At 41.6% G+C, this 16086-nt stretch overlaps 1 protein-coding gene across 1 annotated transcript in view; it reads right to left on the bottom strand.

The window, feature by feature from the left end:
• The window catches only part of LOC311131781 (pro-neuregulin-3, membrane-bound isoform-like), a gene marked incomplete at both ends in the record, with an annotated part of 453127 nt that overhangs the window by 65877 nt on the left and 371164 nt on the right, over positions 1–16086 (bottom strand). Inside the window, one exon of the mRNA XM_084164910.1 lies at positions 4339–4441. Within this exon, the coding sequence (XP_084021036.1) occupies positions 4339–4441 (103 nt within the window). The remainder of the gene's footprint in view (positions 1–4338; positions 4442–16086) is intronic.

The raw sequence follows: 16086 nt of genomic DNA, 5'->3' as shown, positions 1-16086 counted from the left end.
CACTGTTCAAATAAACCTACCATTAAAATTATAGACTGATCATTTCTTTGTCAGTGGGCAAACGTACAAAATCAGCATGGGATCAAATACTTTTTTCCCTCACTGTATCTAATTTACATAAGTATTCACACCCATGACTCAATACATGTTAGAATTACCTTTGGCAGCGATTACAGCTGTGAGTCTTTCTGGGTAAGTCTCCAAGAGATTTGCACACCTGGATTTTACAATATTTGCACGTTATTCTTTAAAAAAATTATTCAAGCTCTGTCAAGTTGATCAATGCTAGACAGCCATGGTCAAGTCTTGCCATACATTTTCAAGCAAATTTAAGTCAAAATTGTAACTAGGCCCCTCAGAAACATTCAACGTCGTCTTGGTAAGCAATTCCAGTGTATTTTTGGCCTTGTGTTTTAGGTTAATGTCCTGCTGAAAGGTGAATTTGTCTCTCAGTGTCTGTTGGAAAGCAAACAACCACGTTTCCCTCTAGGACTTTGCTTAGCTCTATTCCGTTTCTTTTTATCCTACAAAAATCGCCTTAGTCCTTGCTGATGACAAGCATACCCATAACATGATGCAGCCACCCCCATGCTTGAAAATATGAAGAGTGGTACTCTGTGATGTGTTATGTTGGATTTGCCCCAAACATAAGGCTTTGTATTCAGGACATAAAGTTCATTTCTTTGCCACATTTTTTGCAGTTTTACTTTAGTGAATTATTGAAAACAGGAGACATGTTTTGGAATATTATGTACACGCTTCCTTCTTTTCACTCTGTAATTTAGGTTAGAATTGTAGAGTAACTACAATGTTGTTGATCCATCCTCAGTTTTCTCCTATCACAGCATTAAACTCTGTAACTGTTTTAAGTCACCATTGGCCTCATAGTGAAATCCCTGAGTGGTTTCCTTCCTCTCCAGCAACTGAGTTAGTGACTGGATGTATTGATACACCATCTAAAGTGTAATTAATAACTTCACCATGCTCAAAAGGATATTCAATGTCAGTTTTTTATTTTTTATTACCTGCTTGACTGAGGGACCTTACAGATAATTGTATGTGTGGGGTACAGAGATGAGGTAGTCATTCAGAAATCATCTTAAACACTATTATTGCACACAGAATGAGTCCATGCAACTTATTATGTGGCTTGTTAAGCAAATGTTTACTCCTGAACTTATTTAGGCTTGCCATAACAAAGGGCTTGAATACTTATTGACTGAAGACATTTCAGCTTTTCATTTTTAATTCATTTGTAAAAATGTCTAAAAATATAATTCCACTTTGAAATTATGTGGTATTATGTGCAGACCCATGGGGCGGTGCACAATTGGCCAAGTGTCGTCCAGGGTAAGGGAGGGAATGGCTGGCAGGGATGTAGAGCATGGTGTTTGCAACACCAGGGTTGTGGGTTTGATTCCCACGGGGGGCCAGTATGAAGAAGAAGAAAAAAAATATATATAATAAAAATAAAAAATAAATGTATGGACTCACTAACTGTAAGTCGCTCTGGATAAGAGCGTCTGCTAAATGAATATATATATTTTTTTTAATGTAGGCCAGTGACACAAAATTCAGGCTGTAAAAAAACCAAATGTGGAAAAAATCAAGGGGTGTGAATACTTTCTGAAGGCACTGTACACACACAGAACATTACCCTCTTCCTTTTACTACTCTTTTTTTAAATGAAATGTCTTGATAGTGTTTTGCACCGTTGAGAGCTTGCAATGTATTGTTTTTTGTTATTTCATAACTTATCTTTAGGAAGCGGGTTTGGGAATATTTATTTTATTTATGTCTTATGTTGTATACTTATTTTTAGAATGTTTTATTTCATTAGAGATGTTGTATTTTATCATTTGTTTGACTTCTGAATACTTGTACTTTTTTTTGTGGGGGGGGGGGGGGGGTGGGTTTGGGGTTATTGCAATACAGTGCAATTGTATTTTGGGGGGGGTATTTAATTTAACTGATTTCATAACTTATTTTTTGGAATGGGGTTTGGAAATATTTGTTCAACTTGGTCAGTCAGGATCTCTAGTCTCCACTGAGTGTTGTTAACACCCCATGGTTCCCCTTATCCAACAGTTGGTGGAGAAACCAGCTTTTGAGTGTTCATAGATAAAACACCTAAGTACTTCCGACTGGCATGGATGTGGCTAGAGCCTTCAGAGGTGTAAGGATAATTAGGAGTCTGAAACTAGGGTATTTGGTGCAGTGTGTGATGTGGGTCCAATTAAATGAGAGATGGGACAAATGGTAGCCTATCCTAACCTGTTTTAGGCCTATAGTCTATTTCATACCGTCAGAAATAGGTAAGGAATTTATTCTGCAATGATAATGGAAATGAAAAATAATAATAGGAAATAGATGCAATCAGAGCATATGAGCGGAGTGGAGCGGTGAGAATCTCAGCTCCTCTCTCACGGAGCTGTTCACCCCTCCGCTCCCCCCGCTCAAAGTCACATCAGGCCAGTCCGCTCATTATCGCTCAGCGCTCAACGCAGTTTGCATCGCGCTCCACTCAAATCGCCCCCCGCTCACTCCAAAAAAGGAACAAAATCTGCATGTATTTCACTTTTAGCTTAAACCACAGCCTTACTTTATCTCCCCGAATTTGTTGCATACAGACTCATCTCGGATTATCCATTCTGTCTTGAAACGGGGATCTAACGCTGACGCTAAAATGAGATGTTAATCAGTATAGTATATTCCATAGCGAATTGACACGTTGTTTGCCAATGTTTCTGCAAAAGCAGCGATGCCCATTGGAAGTGCAGCGTGAGTGTAATCGGTGAGCAGGGATTTGATTTCTGTGACAGCAGGGAGGATCATCCCCAGGTTCCCCAGCTGCTTCTGCATTTTGTCTGTGAGGTCTGCTAGTGGTGTCAGCACACTGACAAGGTGCGTCAGCTGCCGTACTTGATTCAGGGTGATGTTAGCAACATTAGACTTGAGTTTGTTTTACCATAACGGGTCTTTTTGGAACAACCGGATGAACGACTGAATCATCTGCAGCTGGCTGCTCCATCGAATGGCGCAGGCATTTGTGGGGCGGACACCTAATTGGTCGGTTTCCTCTGTGCTCTTGCGTACACTTTTCACCAGGTGCCCGACTTTCACTAACAGCCTATTAATGTTGTCGTGCTTGTTAACAGCGTTTTTGATCGCCAGCTGAAGCATGTGAATGGGGCATCTCAGATGTAAATTTGACAAAGTAAAGTACTAATTTATCATAGTTTCTTGGGGGGGTGTAGCCCGGTTGAGCTACGCTGGCGAAGTGTTGCATCCCTTCGCGTTCTCCTTTACTCAGCGGTTCATAGTCCATGAAAATCATTTCAAAAAATGCTACATCCAGCTCTCTTTTTCTCTCCCTTGTTATGGTTGGGCCTTTACGTGCAGTGAATAAACTTTTGAATTCCTCAACCCTTTTCTCTTGTTGCTGCTGCTGCTCCCCTCGCTCTATAAAATACAAATTCATGGACGACACAAATTAAATTAAACAGATGGATTCTGGGTCAGGCTTGAGCATGCTTCAGACTCGTGGTGTGAGCGAGCGAAATTGGAGCGGGACATAGGGCGACGCTCCGTCCTTTTAAAAATGCCGCTCTGTCAAAATCCGTCCGCTCACGCTCTACGCTCGCTCCCGCTCCACTCCGCTCATATGCTCTGGATGCAATGATAAAATAAATATATTTTCAATCTTCTCACTAATGGCAAATGACTGAATCTTATTTTTATATTTAGCTACCTGTTTTTTGTTGTTGTTATGAATAAGAGTGTCATCATTTATTCCCCATTTGCACAAGGCTACTACTAAGCCACTTTTGCCTTCTTGCAATGCAAATACTTCAACCACTAGAAACTGTATATACGCATGGTCTAAAGCAGTGTTTCCCAACCCTGGTCCTCGAATACCCTCAACAGAACTCTGGACATGCACACCTGATTCAACTTGTCAACTAATCATCAAGCCCTCAATGAGTTGAATGACGTGTGTTTGTCAAGGGCTACAACAAAACGGGGTACTGTTGAGGGTACTCGAGGACCAGGTTTGGGAAACATTGGTCTAAAGTTTGCGGGAGGATAAGCACATTCTCAACTCAAGTTCAGCTGTAAAAAATGCCCACTTTTGCGTGAAAACTGGAGCACGCATGTTTTGAGGCATATTTTGTGCGTACGCAAAATGTATAAATGAGGCCCCAGGGCTGCACCTCTACCTTCCTATGCTAATGCTGGCTCATGCTTTTGTATCTTACAGTTTATCTCCAATGATGATACAATTGTCCCTCCGTTGTTTGGTGGCATCCTTATCTACCTGGTGTGACAATCACTCACTTGTTGCGGCGATAGAGAGCCAAGCCCGCCACTCCGAGAAAACTGATTCCTGAGGCGATGCTGAAGATGGACATCACCTGTCTCTGGTAAGTCTCACGGCTCTCTGTGGAGACACAGGCAAATAAATATGATGTTAAAGCCACACTCTGTATATTCATGTAGAGTACCATCAAATGGAGTTAGTAACACACACAATAGTAATTGTAGGTATTGCGGCTCTCTGTGGAGACACACCCGATATGCATGTAGAGTACCATCAAAGAGTGAGCCACCAACAAAAATTATAACTCCTTGATAGTAACACACACAATAGTAATGGTCGGTCTCGTGACACAGACAAGAACCATGTTAAAGACACACTCTGTAAGATGTGCATACAGTGCCTTCAGAAAGTATTCATACTCCTTGACTTATTCCACATTTTGATGTGTTGCAGCCTGAATTCAAAATGGATAACAAATATTGTTTTTCTCACCCATCTACATACAATACCCAATAATGACAAAGTGAAAAACAATAATTTTTTTGGTGCACATTTATTGAAAATGAAATACAGGAATATCAGCGATTGGCAGCAATTACAGCTGTGAGTCTTTAAGAGCTTTGCACACCTGGGTTGTACAGTATTTGCATTTTTCTTTAAAAAAAATCTTCAAGCTCTGTCAAGTTGGTTGTTTGTCATTGCTAGACAGCCATTTTCAAGTCTTGCCATAGATTTTCAAGCCGATTTAAGTCAAAACTGTAACTAGGCCACTGAAGAACATTTAATGTTGTCTTGGTAAGCAACTCCAGTGTATATTTGACCTTGTGGTTATTGCCCTGCTGCAAGGTGAATTTGTCTCCCAGTGCCTTTTGGAAAGCAGACTGAACCAGGTTTTCCTCTAGGATTTTGCCTGTGCTTAGCCCTATTCCGTTTCTTTTCATTTAAAAAAAAACTCCCTAGTCCTTGCCAAAGACAAGCATACCTATAACATGATGCAGACACCACCATGCTTGAAAATATGAAGAGTGGTACTCAGTGAAGTCTTGTGTTGGATTTTCCCCAAACATTATGCTTTGTATTCAAGACATAAAGTTCATTTCTTTGCCACATTTCTTGCAGTTTTACTTTAGTGCCTTATTGCAAACAAGATGCATGTTTTGGAATATTTGTATTCTGTACAGGCTTCCTTCTTTTCACTCTGTCATTTAGGTTCTTATTGTGGGGTAACTACAATGTTGTTGATCCATCCTCAGTTTTTTCCTGTCACAGTCATTAAACTCTGTAACTGTTTAAAAGTCACCATTGGCCTCCTGGTGAAATCCCTGAGTGGTTTCCTTCTTATCCAGCAACTGAGTTAGGAAGGACACCTGTATCTTTGTAATGACTGGGTGTATTCACCATGCTCAAACGGATATTCAATGTCTTTTCCTTTTTTTTTTAACCAATCTATCAATGATCCCTGGTCTTTGTGGTTAAATTTGTGTTTGAAGTGCACTGCTCGACTGAGGGACCTTACAGATAATTGTATGTGTGGGGTACAGAGACAAGGTAGTCATTCAAAAATCATCTTAAAAACTATTATTGCACACAGAGTGAGTCCATGCAACTTATTGTGTGAGTTGTTAAGCAAATGTTTACTCCTGAACTTATTTAGGCTTGCCATAACAAAGGGGTTGAATACTTATTGGGGATATTGACAGACTATGATTTTTATTTGAATGTTGCATTCTGTATTTGCACAACACCTCTTTTGTTTGTGACTCGCTACTTATACATATACAAAATGTTGATAGAAATCTATCTCCATAGAAATAACTACAGTACCAGTCAAAAGTCTGGACACATCTACTCATTCCAGGGTTTTTCTTTATTTTTTACTATTTTCTACATTGTAGAATAATAGTGAAAGCATCAAAACTATGAAATAACACATTGGGAATAATGTAGTATCCAAAAGTGTTAAACAAATCAAAATATATTTTATATTTGAGATTCTTCAAAGTAGCCACCCTTTGCCTTGATGACAGCTTTGCACACTCTTGGCATTCTCTCAACCAGCTTCATGAGGTAGTCACCTAGAATGCATTTCAATTAACAGGTGTGCCTTGTTAAAAGTTAATATGTTGAATTTCTTTCCTTCTTAATGCGTTTGAGCCAATCATTTGTGTTGTGACAAGGTAGGGGTGGTATACAGAAGATAGCCCTATTTGGTGAAAGACCAAGTCCATATTATGGCAAGAACCGCTCAAATAAGCAAAGAGAAATGACAGTCCATCATTACTTTAAGACATGAAGGTCAGTCAATCTGGAACATAAAGAACTTTGAAAGTTTCTTTAAGTGCAGTTGCAAAAAACATCAAGCACTATAATGAAACTGGCTCTCATGAGGACCGCCAGAGGAAAGGAAGACCCGGAGTTACCTCTGCTGCAGAGGATAAGTACAGTTGGAAAAAAAAAGTATTTAGTCAGCCACCAATTGTGCAAGTTCTCCCACTTAAAAAGATGAGAGAGGCCTGTAATTTTCATCATAGGTACACGTCAACTATGACAGACAAAATGAGAAAAAGAAATCCAGAAAATCACATTGTAGGATTTTTTATGAATTTATTTTCAAATTATGGTGGAAAATAAGTATTGGTCAATAACAAAAGTTTCTCAATACTTTGTTATATACCCTTTGTTGGCAATGACACAGGTCAAACGTTTTCTGTAAGTCTTCACAAGGTTTTCACACACTGTTGCTGGTATTTTGGCCCATTCCTCCATGCAGATCTCCTCTAGAGCAGTGATGTTTTGGGGCTGTCGCTGGGCAACACGGACTTTCAACTCTCTCCAAAGATTTTCTATGGGGTTGAGATCTGGAGACTGGCTAGGCCACTCCAGGACCTTGAAATGCTTCTTACGAAGCCACTCCTTCGTTGCCCGGGCGGTGTGTTTGGGATCATTGTCATGCTGAAAGACCCAGCCACGTTTCATCTTCAATGCCCTTGCTGATGGAAGGAGGTTTTCACTCAAAATCTCACGATACATGGCCCCATTCATTCTTTCCTTTACACGGATCAGTCGTCCTGGTCCCTTTGCAGAAAAACAGCCCCAAAGCATGATGTTTCCACCCCCATGCTTCACAGTAGGTATGGTGTTCTTTGGATGCAACTCAGCATTCTTTGTCCTCCAAACACGACGAGTTGAGATTTTACCAAAAAGTTCTATTTTGGTTTCATCTGACCATATGACATTCTCCCAATCCTCTTCTGGATCATCCAAATGCACTCTAGCAAACTTCAGACGGGCCTGGACATGTACTGGCTTAAGCAGGGGGACACGTCTGGCACTGCAGGATTTGAGTCCCTGGCGGCGTAGTGTGTTACTGATGGTAGGCTTTGTTACTTTGGTCCCAGCTCTCTGCAGGTCATTCACTAGGTCCCCCCGTGTGGTTCTGGGATTTTTGCTCACCGTTCTTGTGATCATTTTGACCCCACGGGGTGAGATCTTGCGTGGAGCCCCAGATCGAGGGAGATTATCAGTGGTTTTGTATGTCTTCCATTTCCTAATAATTGCTCCCACAGTTGATTTCTTCAAACCAAGCTGCTTACCTATTGCAGATTCAGTCTTCCCAGCCTGGTGCAGGTCTACAATTTTGTTTCTGGTGTCCTTTGACAGCTCTTTGGTCTTGGCCATAGTGGAGTTTGGACTGTGACTGTTTGAGGTTGTGGACAGGTGTCTTTTATACTGATAACAAGTTCAAACAGGTGCCATTAATACAGGTAACGAGTGGAGGACAGAGGAGCCTCTTAAAGAAGAAGTTACAGGTCTGTGAGGGCCAGAAATCTTGCTTGTTTGTAGGTGACCAAATACTTATTTTCCACCATAATTTGTAAATAAATTCATAAAAAATCCTACAATGTGATTTTCTGGAGAAAAAAAATCTCAATTTGTCTGTCATAGTTGACGTGTACCTATGATGAAAATTACAGGCCTCTCTCATCTTTTTAAGTGGGAGAACTTGCACAATTGGTGGCTGACTAAATACTTTTTTTCCCCACTGTACATTGGAGTTAACTGCACCTCAGATTGCAGCCCAAATAAATGCTTCACACAGTTCAAATAACAGACACATCTCAACATCAACTGTTCAGAGGAGACTGCGTGAATCAGGTCTTCATGGTCGAATTGCTGCAAAGAAACCACTACTAAAGGACACCAATAAGAAGAGGAGACTTGCTTGGGCCAAGAAACACAAGCAATGGACATTAGACCGGTGGAAATCTGTCCTTTGGTCTGATGAGTCCAAATTTGAGATTTTTGGTTCCAACTGCCGTGTCTTTGGAGACGCAGAGTAGGTGAACGGATGATCTCCGCACGTGTGGTTCCCACCGTGAAGCACAGAGGAGGAGGTGTGATGGTGCTTTGCTGGTGACACTGTCTGATTTATTTAGAATTCAAGGCACACTTAACCAGCATGGCTACCACAGCGATACGCCATCCCATCTGGTTTGGGCTTAGTGGGACTATCATTTGTTTTTCAACAGGACAATGACCCAACACACCTCCAGGCTGTGTAAGGTCTATTTGACCAAGAAGGAGAGTGATGGAGTGCTGCATTAGATGACCTGGCCTCCACAATCCACCGACCTCAACCCAATTGAGATGGTTTGGGATGAGTTGGACCGCAGAGTGAAGGAAAAGCAGCCAACAAGTGCTCAGCATATGCGGGAACTCCTTCAAGACTGTTGGAAAAGCATTCCTCATGAAGCTGGTTGAGAGAATGGCTCCCGAGTGGCGCAGCGGTCTAAGGCACTGCATCTCGATTCCAGGCTGTATCACAACTGGCTGTGATTGGGAGTCCCACATGGCGGCGCAAAATTGGCCCAGCATCGTCCGGGTTTGGCCGGTGTAGGCCGTCATTGTAAATATGAATTTGTTTTTAACTGACTTGCCTAGTTAAATAAAGGTAAAATAAAGCTTTTTTTATTGCTTGATTTCAGATGGTCTATTGCACATTTTCTTTTTTAGTCTAAAGTAGCCTAATGCTGCAGGTTTTGCAGAATATATTATTGTAATCTGCAACAAGTATCCCAGCAGTGTATTGAAGCACTTTTTTCCCAAGCGATATTCAGATCTTGGATTTCCTATTCTTCTTTTCTTTTCTTCCATGGTTGGATTCCTTGACTCCCCTTTAACTGCCCTTAATTGCCCCATTTTTACAAATTCCGATCACCAGAGATTGAGTCAGTTGGAGAGGATCAGCTTGAGCAAAGTTGTCCTTGCCAAATAATCTGCATCCCGTTTGCCAGGCGATCCCCCGGCCAAAATATATGCGCACAATCAGACATTGATTGATTGGAGACACCATGTGTTAATTAATGTCTCCTGAGTGGCGCAGTGGTCTAAGGCACTGCATCGCAGTGCTAGCTGTGCCACTAGAGATCCTGGTTTGAATCCAGGCTCTGTTGTAGCCGGCCGCGACCGGGAGACCCATGGGGCGGCGCACAATTGGCCCAGCGTCGTCCAGGGTATGGGAGGGAATGGCCGGCAGGGATGTTGGTAGAGCATGGCGTTTGCAACGCCAGGGTTGTGGGTTCGATTCCCATGGGGGGCCAGTATGAAAAAATATATATATATTGTATCCACTCACTAAATGTAAGTCGCTCTGGATAAGAGTGTCTGCTAAATGACTAAAAACAAAGAAAAAAAATACAGAACTTTTCCTAGGATTTTCTATATGCAGCGACACTAGCCGGATAATGCTGGAAATACCTGTAAAAGCACAGTGCCTCATTTAATCACGCAGGCCTCAGTCTGTTGGCATGTGAATTGAATTAAATGAAAATAATATATAGGTTATTCTACTTGCTTTGGAACAAGGCTTATGCCATATAATGTGTGGCTGCCTAGTGCTACGTGTCCATATTACGACATCCTCAGTCTCTGAGTATGTCCTCAAATGGACACCGTATAGGACCATAAAGTGTTGTTTGGCAATCATCTCTGATTTCCAAAAGGTTATAGAGTTTGGCCACAAGTGAGAGTAGTGATGAAGTTGTAGGGATGATTTCAAAGCCATGCTTATTCACACAAACAGACACGGACAGATGGACATACACAAATCCTTACCATGTGACACACACAGACAAAGAAACACACACACACACACACACACACACACACACACACACACTGCTGAGTCTGTGGTCTAGCCATATCACTCCCAGTTTTGACACATGCAAACTTCTCTCCCCACTGCAGACCAGGGTTCAATCACCTCTCCAACCCTTCCACCTGTATATCCAACCTGCCTGTATCGCCCTCTTTCATTGTCTCAATAAATATACTGAACAAAAAAATATAAACGCAACACGTAAAGTGTTGGTCCCATGTTTCATGAGCTGAAATAAAAAAGACCCCAGAAATGTTCCGTATGCACAAAAAGCTTATTTCTCTCAAATTTTGTGCACAAATTTGCTTACATCCCTGTTAGTGAGCATTTCTCATTCGCCAAGATAATCCATCCACCTGACAGGTGTGGCATATCAAGAAGCTGATTAAACAGCATGATCATTACACAGGTGCACCTTGTGCTGGGGACAATAAAAGGCCACTCTAAAATGTGCAGTTTGGTCACACAACACAATGCCACAAATGTCTCAAGTTTTGAGGGAGTGTGCAATTGGCATGCTGACTGCAGGAATGTCCACCAGAGTTGTTGCCAGATAATTTAGTGTTTATTTCTCTAACATAAGCCACCTCCAACATTGTTGGAGAATTTGGCAGTACGTCCAACCGGCCTCACAACAGCAGACCATGTGTAACCACGCCAGCCCAGGACCTCCACATCCGGCTTCTTCACCTGCGGGATCATCTGAGACCAGCCACCCGGACAGCTGATGAAACTGAGGAGTATTTCTGTCTGTAATAAAGCCCTTATGTAGGGTCAAACATTCTGATTGGCTGGGCCTAGCTCCACAGTGGGTGGGCCTAGCTCCACAGTGGGTGGGCCTGGCTCCCAAGTGGGTGGGCCTATTTGGGAGACAGGCCCATGGCTGCGCCCCTGCCCAGTCATGTGAAATCCATAGATTAGGGCCTAATTTATTTATTTCAATTACATTTTAGTCATTTAGCAGACACTCTTATCCAGAGCGACTTACAGTTAGTGAATACATATTTTTTTTATACTGGCCCCCCGTGGGAATCAAACCCACAACCATGGCGTTGCAAACGCTATGCTCTATCAACTGAGCTACATCCCTGCCGGCCATTCCCTCCCCTACCCTGGACGACGCTGGGCCAATTGTGCACCGCCCATGAGTCTCCCGGTCGCGGCCGGCTGCGACAGAGCCTGGATTCGAACCAGGATCTCTAGTGGCACAGTTAGCACTGCCATGCAGTGCCTTAGACCACTGCGCCACTCAGGAGGTATTGACTGATTTCTTTATATGAACTGTAACTGTAACGTTGAAATTGTTGCATGAATGTATATTTTTGTTGAGTATAGATTTCCATCCAAATGGTGACATATTTTCATGTGAATATTCTAAAATCCACATAAAAACAATATTCACATTTTCCCACCAAAGATGTTTCCATCAAATTGATAAAAGGCTGTGCGTGATGACATAGTGCGAATAAAAAATACCCTTTGTGGTTAAATTCCCATGTACCGAGTAAAAAAGTTAAATGTTTCCATTGCATTTTGCAGCTCTACTGCTGGTTTTCTCACAACAAAATGTTTTGTTAAAAAGTGAGTGTACCAACTCTGGTATTGGCACTTGTGCTCTAGCTAACAGCTCGCAGATACAGTGTGGGTATAGCCTACATTATGGGATTATTATGGACAAAAGAGCGAGATTCTTTTTATTTGTCAAACGGTAGCCAAGCATCGATGATCATGTCATCGCGTGACTCCATGTTTTGTGCATGAAAGCGTTTCCACCGACTTTACTCTCATAATACATTTTACAGACACAAAAAGATCCCACTTTGTCTAGTGTATTTAGTTTTGTCGACATTTGGAAAGTTTACACAAACATTTTCTGTTTCCATCAGGCCTATCATGACATTTTTTTATCCGACATGTACTTTACTCGCCTAAAAGGTTGAATGGAAACACGGTTAATAATGCAAAAATATGTAGTGGATTAAAATTAAAGCTACAATTAGCGTTGCCGGGGTTCAAGCTGTGGGCCCACTGTGCCACCATCACGACAAATTGGACAATTCTCCTTAGGATGAGCTACTTCTGTACTCCTAACCACGGTTCTCAAATATCACAACTCTAAATCAACTAGATCATGCAATATGCTTTTGATGTATTTTGGAAAAAAAATTATGATATTGACTACTTTAAACGTCTTCTTCTCCTGACCTGCTGGACCGATTGGCACCAAATTTGGTAGATGGTATATGGCATCTATGGATGCACCTCTTCAATCGCAACATTTTCAAAGACTCTAGCTCAAACAATATGGCTGCTATAAGCCAATGAGCTTGCATGAAGGGTTTTCCTGTCAAACAGCCCCCCATGCGGCCAAAACAGAACCATACTCTACAGGAATTTGTGCCACATTCCATCACTCTGAGTCAAACAGATCAAGAGATATAAACATGTAAGACCCATAGAAACATGTGCCCATAATAGCGCCATCACATGGTTGATATAAAAGTGCTTTTTTGTTATGATATGAATAACCGTTGTCTGATTTACATACATGTGCCAGACCATGCCCATATTCATGTTTATTGGTCGATAGCTGCCATGTTGTTTGAGATGCTAGCCTGGAAAATGTTTCATTGAGAGACCTTGGTCCACAGATGCTATATATCAAGTTTCGTGCAGATCGGTCATTCGGTGCCAGAGGAGTAGCGTTTTAAGGGTTTTTCACCAAATTCTAAATGGCGGAAAATCCATCATGGTGGACTGTATGGGTCCTTAAGGAAAATGTTGTTCCTTGTGAGGAGAAGGACCTATGTACTGAATTTCATGACTCTAGGTCACACATGGTCAGGGGTGTGAGCTTTCAAAGTTTGCATTTACAATACTTGTTATAGCACCATCATGTGGCCAATTGGCATGGCATTGCATGAGGGTGTGGACAATGGGCATATACAGTCGTGGTCAAAAGTTTTGAGAATGACACAAATACTAATTTTCACAAAGTCTGCTGCCTCAGTTTTGATGATGGCAATGTGCATATACTCCAGAATGTCATGAAGAGTGATCAGATGAATTGCAATTAACTGCGAAGTCCCTCTTTGCCATGAAAATGAACTTAATCCCCCCCAAAACATCCACTGCATTTCACCCCTGCCCAGTGGCGGCTCCTGAAAAAATTATCAGGGGGGGCAATTTTTCTGATGATTTAGGTGACCTACACACATTTTAAAAAAGATATGTCCAGCAACAACATGAAGACAGGGGCAGCATATAAGTCAATACTGATATACACATTACTTGCTTCAAAAAGGCCTCATGGTTGAATTGGAAATATGTGCACCTGAGCATAATTCACAACAAGCAAGCAGGAGCTTTTGATAGAGGCTACTGAAAACATTGATGCAAGTTATTGGTAATAAGACATTTTTATAGACTTCCATATTCTGCCCTCTTGTATAGATTTGTGAAAATGAACAGTGATAGACATTTTGCCTGAAAACAGAATTTGAAAATAATTTCTATAAAAGGTAAACACAGCTATCTGTATGGCTTTGTAAAAATGAACAACCATATTCTGGCCAATTGTATAGATTTGTAAATATGAACAACCATATTCTGGCCAATTGTATAGATTTGTAAAAATGAACATGAACAGATTTTCTTTTATTTTTTACTTTTTTTTAAATGAAAAATAACTATTTTAAACAACATCAACTGTGAACTGATTTGGGTGTGTGTGTGTTAAAGAGACAGACAGGGAGGGACAAAGAGAGAGAGAGGCTACATTACTTGTACTGAAACTGTTCTCTTCTCTCTTTCAATGCAGCAAAGCGGTCAATGACTTTCTCATTGAAATCAGGCATGCTGAGGACTAGTTCCCTCTCCATGGAAAGCATGGCCAGTGCATTCAGACGTTCCTGGCCCATTGAATTTCGCAGGAATGTCTTAACTCGTGTCAAAGTTGAGAAACATCTCTCAGCTTCAGCTGTTGTCATGGGAGTAGTTATGAGGATGTTCAACAGAGTCACAGTCTCAGAGAACGTCTCCTGGAGGTTGTAGCTCATGAGAACCTGGTACAGTGCCAGTGCACCACAGCAGCCCTTGAATTCAGGATTCTCATAGATCAGAGATAGTTCTGTCTTGAGCTTTGCCTTGCTCAGCATGGGGTATGCATTCACAGTGGCATTCAGAGCCTCATCAGGAAATGAATGGCAGTACCTTTCAAACATGTCTGCTTGCAGTAAGGTAGCACTCACAAGGTGGCCAGAGAAAGAGAACCTTTCTTTGGTGTGATCCAGGATGGTGTTGCAGACCTCTTCAGACAGCCTCTGCTTCTCCTCTTCTCTCAAAGCTGTTCTGTGTCTTTTGGCTCCTGTTGCTTCTTGCAGCTGCTGTTGAGAGGAGTCCCTGAAGGCAAACAGACCAATGTGTTTGTTGGCTTTGTACAGTATTGTTGTCTATGTGATGCACAGGTATATGCAATGTATCCATGTATAGTACAAACTTCAGTTCCACTTAAAATGGGCAGGGATGCATAAAGTCTTTAGTGTTTAAGTTAGCCTTTGTGTCTCACATAGCCACAGTATACAGTGGTGCTCATAAGCTTATGAGCCCGTGCTAAAGTTGACTAAAAAGAGGAATAAAAAAGAAAAGAAAATTGGTGTCCTTAAAGGTTGGATTTTCCAACTTTTTTAATTAAGTCATTAAGATCAATTTCCAAAATATGATTTTTTTATTTTTGTATTCCTCTTTTTAGACTTTAGAATGTGTTCATACACTTATGAGCACCACTGTACAGTACACATAGTATATAAAATAAGCTAGATTACACCACTGGCCATATATAATGAGAATAATGTAATTTTAAACACAAATGCAGTCTCCTTTCATGCATACATTTTCAAATAAAGCTCTGCTTTGAGAAAGATCGAATGATATTGTTTAATCTTACCTTATGGCCTGCACACTGCTTGTGAAGCTGTCGAGGGCACGTTTGATGAAGACAGCATCGATGTCCTTCTTCTGTAGCTTCTGGTACAGAATGTCGACGTGGGGCATGATTTTGTGAAAAAGCCCCAGGAAAAAAATTAAATCTTCATCATGTAGCATCCTCACGTAGCCAGATGCCTCTCTCACGGTGGGCTGGTCAAATGAACCCAATGAACCCGTCCGGATGGCTTCAAAACATTCTATGAGGTCGTCTCGATTCTCGTAGACAGTGTTCACGACTCTGCTGTTGAAGTTCCACCGTGTGGATGAAGGTCTGGGCAGTCTTCGTGCAACAGTCTGGTCAAGAATGCTGGTGCGTTTGGGTGACCGGGAAAAAAAAGTTGCAATCCCGCTCAGATCGGAAAAGAAAATGTTCACTTTTTTGATGCGAGAAGTAGCTTGCTGCATGATCAAATTCAGCTGATGCGCATAGCAATGCACGTAATGGTCATTCTTGAAATGCTCACGCACCTTTTGCTGCACACCAGCCTTCTCTCCCCTCATCACGCTGGCTCCATCGTAAGCTTGCGCAATGAGTTTGACTTTCTCGTCGTCGGCAAAAAGACCGTTCAGTCTCTCCAAAAGCACACTGGCGATTGAGACTGAGGTTGATTCCGAGATGGGA

The sequence above is a fragment of the Coregonus lavaretus genome (assembly GCF_964263955.1).
Source record: "Coregonus lavaretus genome assembly, chromosome: 1".
NCBI lineage: Eukaryota > Metazoa > Chordata > Actinopteri > Salmoniformes > Salmonidae > Coregonus > Coregonus lavaretus.
Note: the sequence above shows the minus strand (reverse complement) of the source record. Positions and strands in the feature narration are given on the sequence as shown.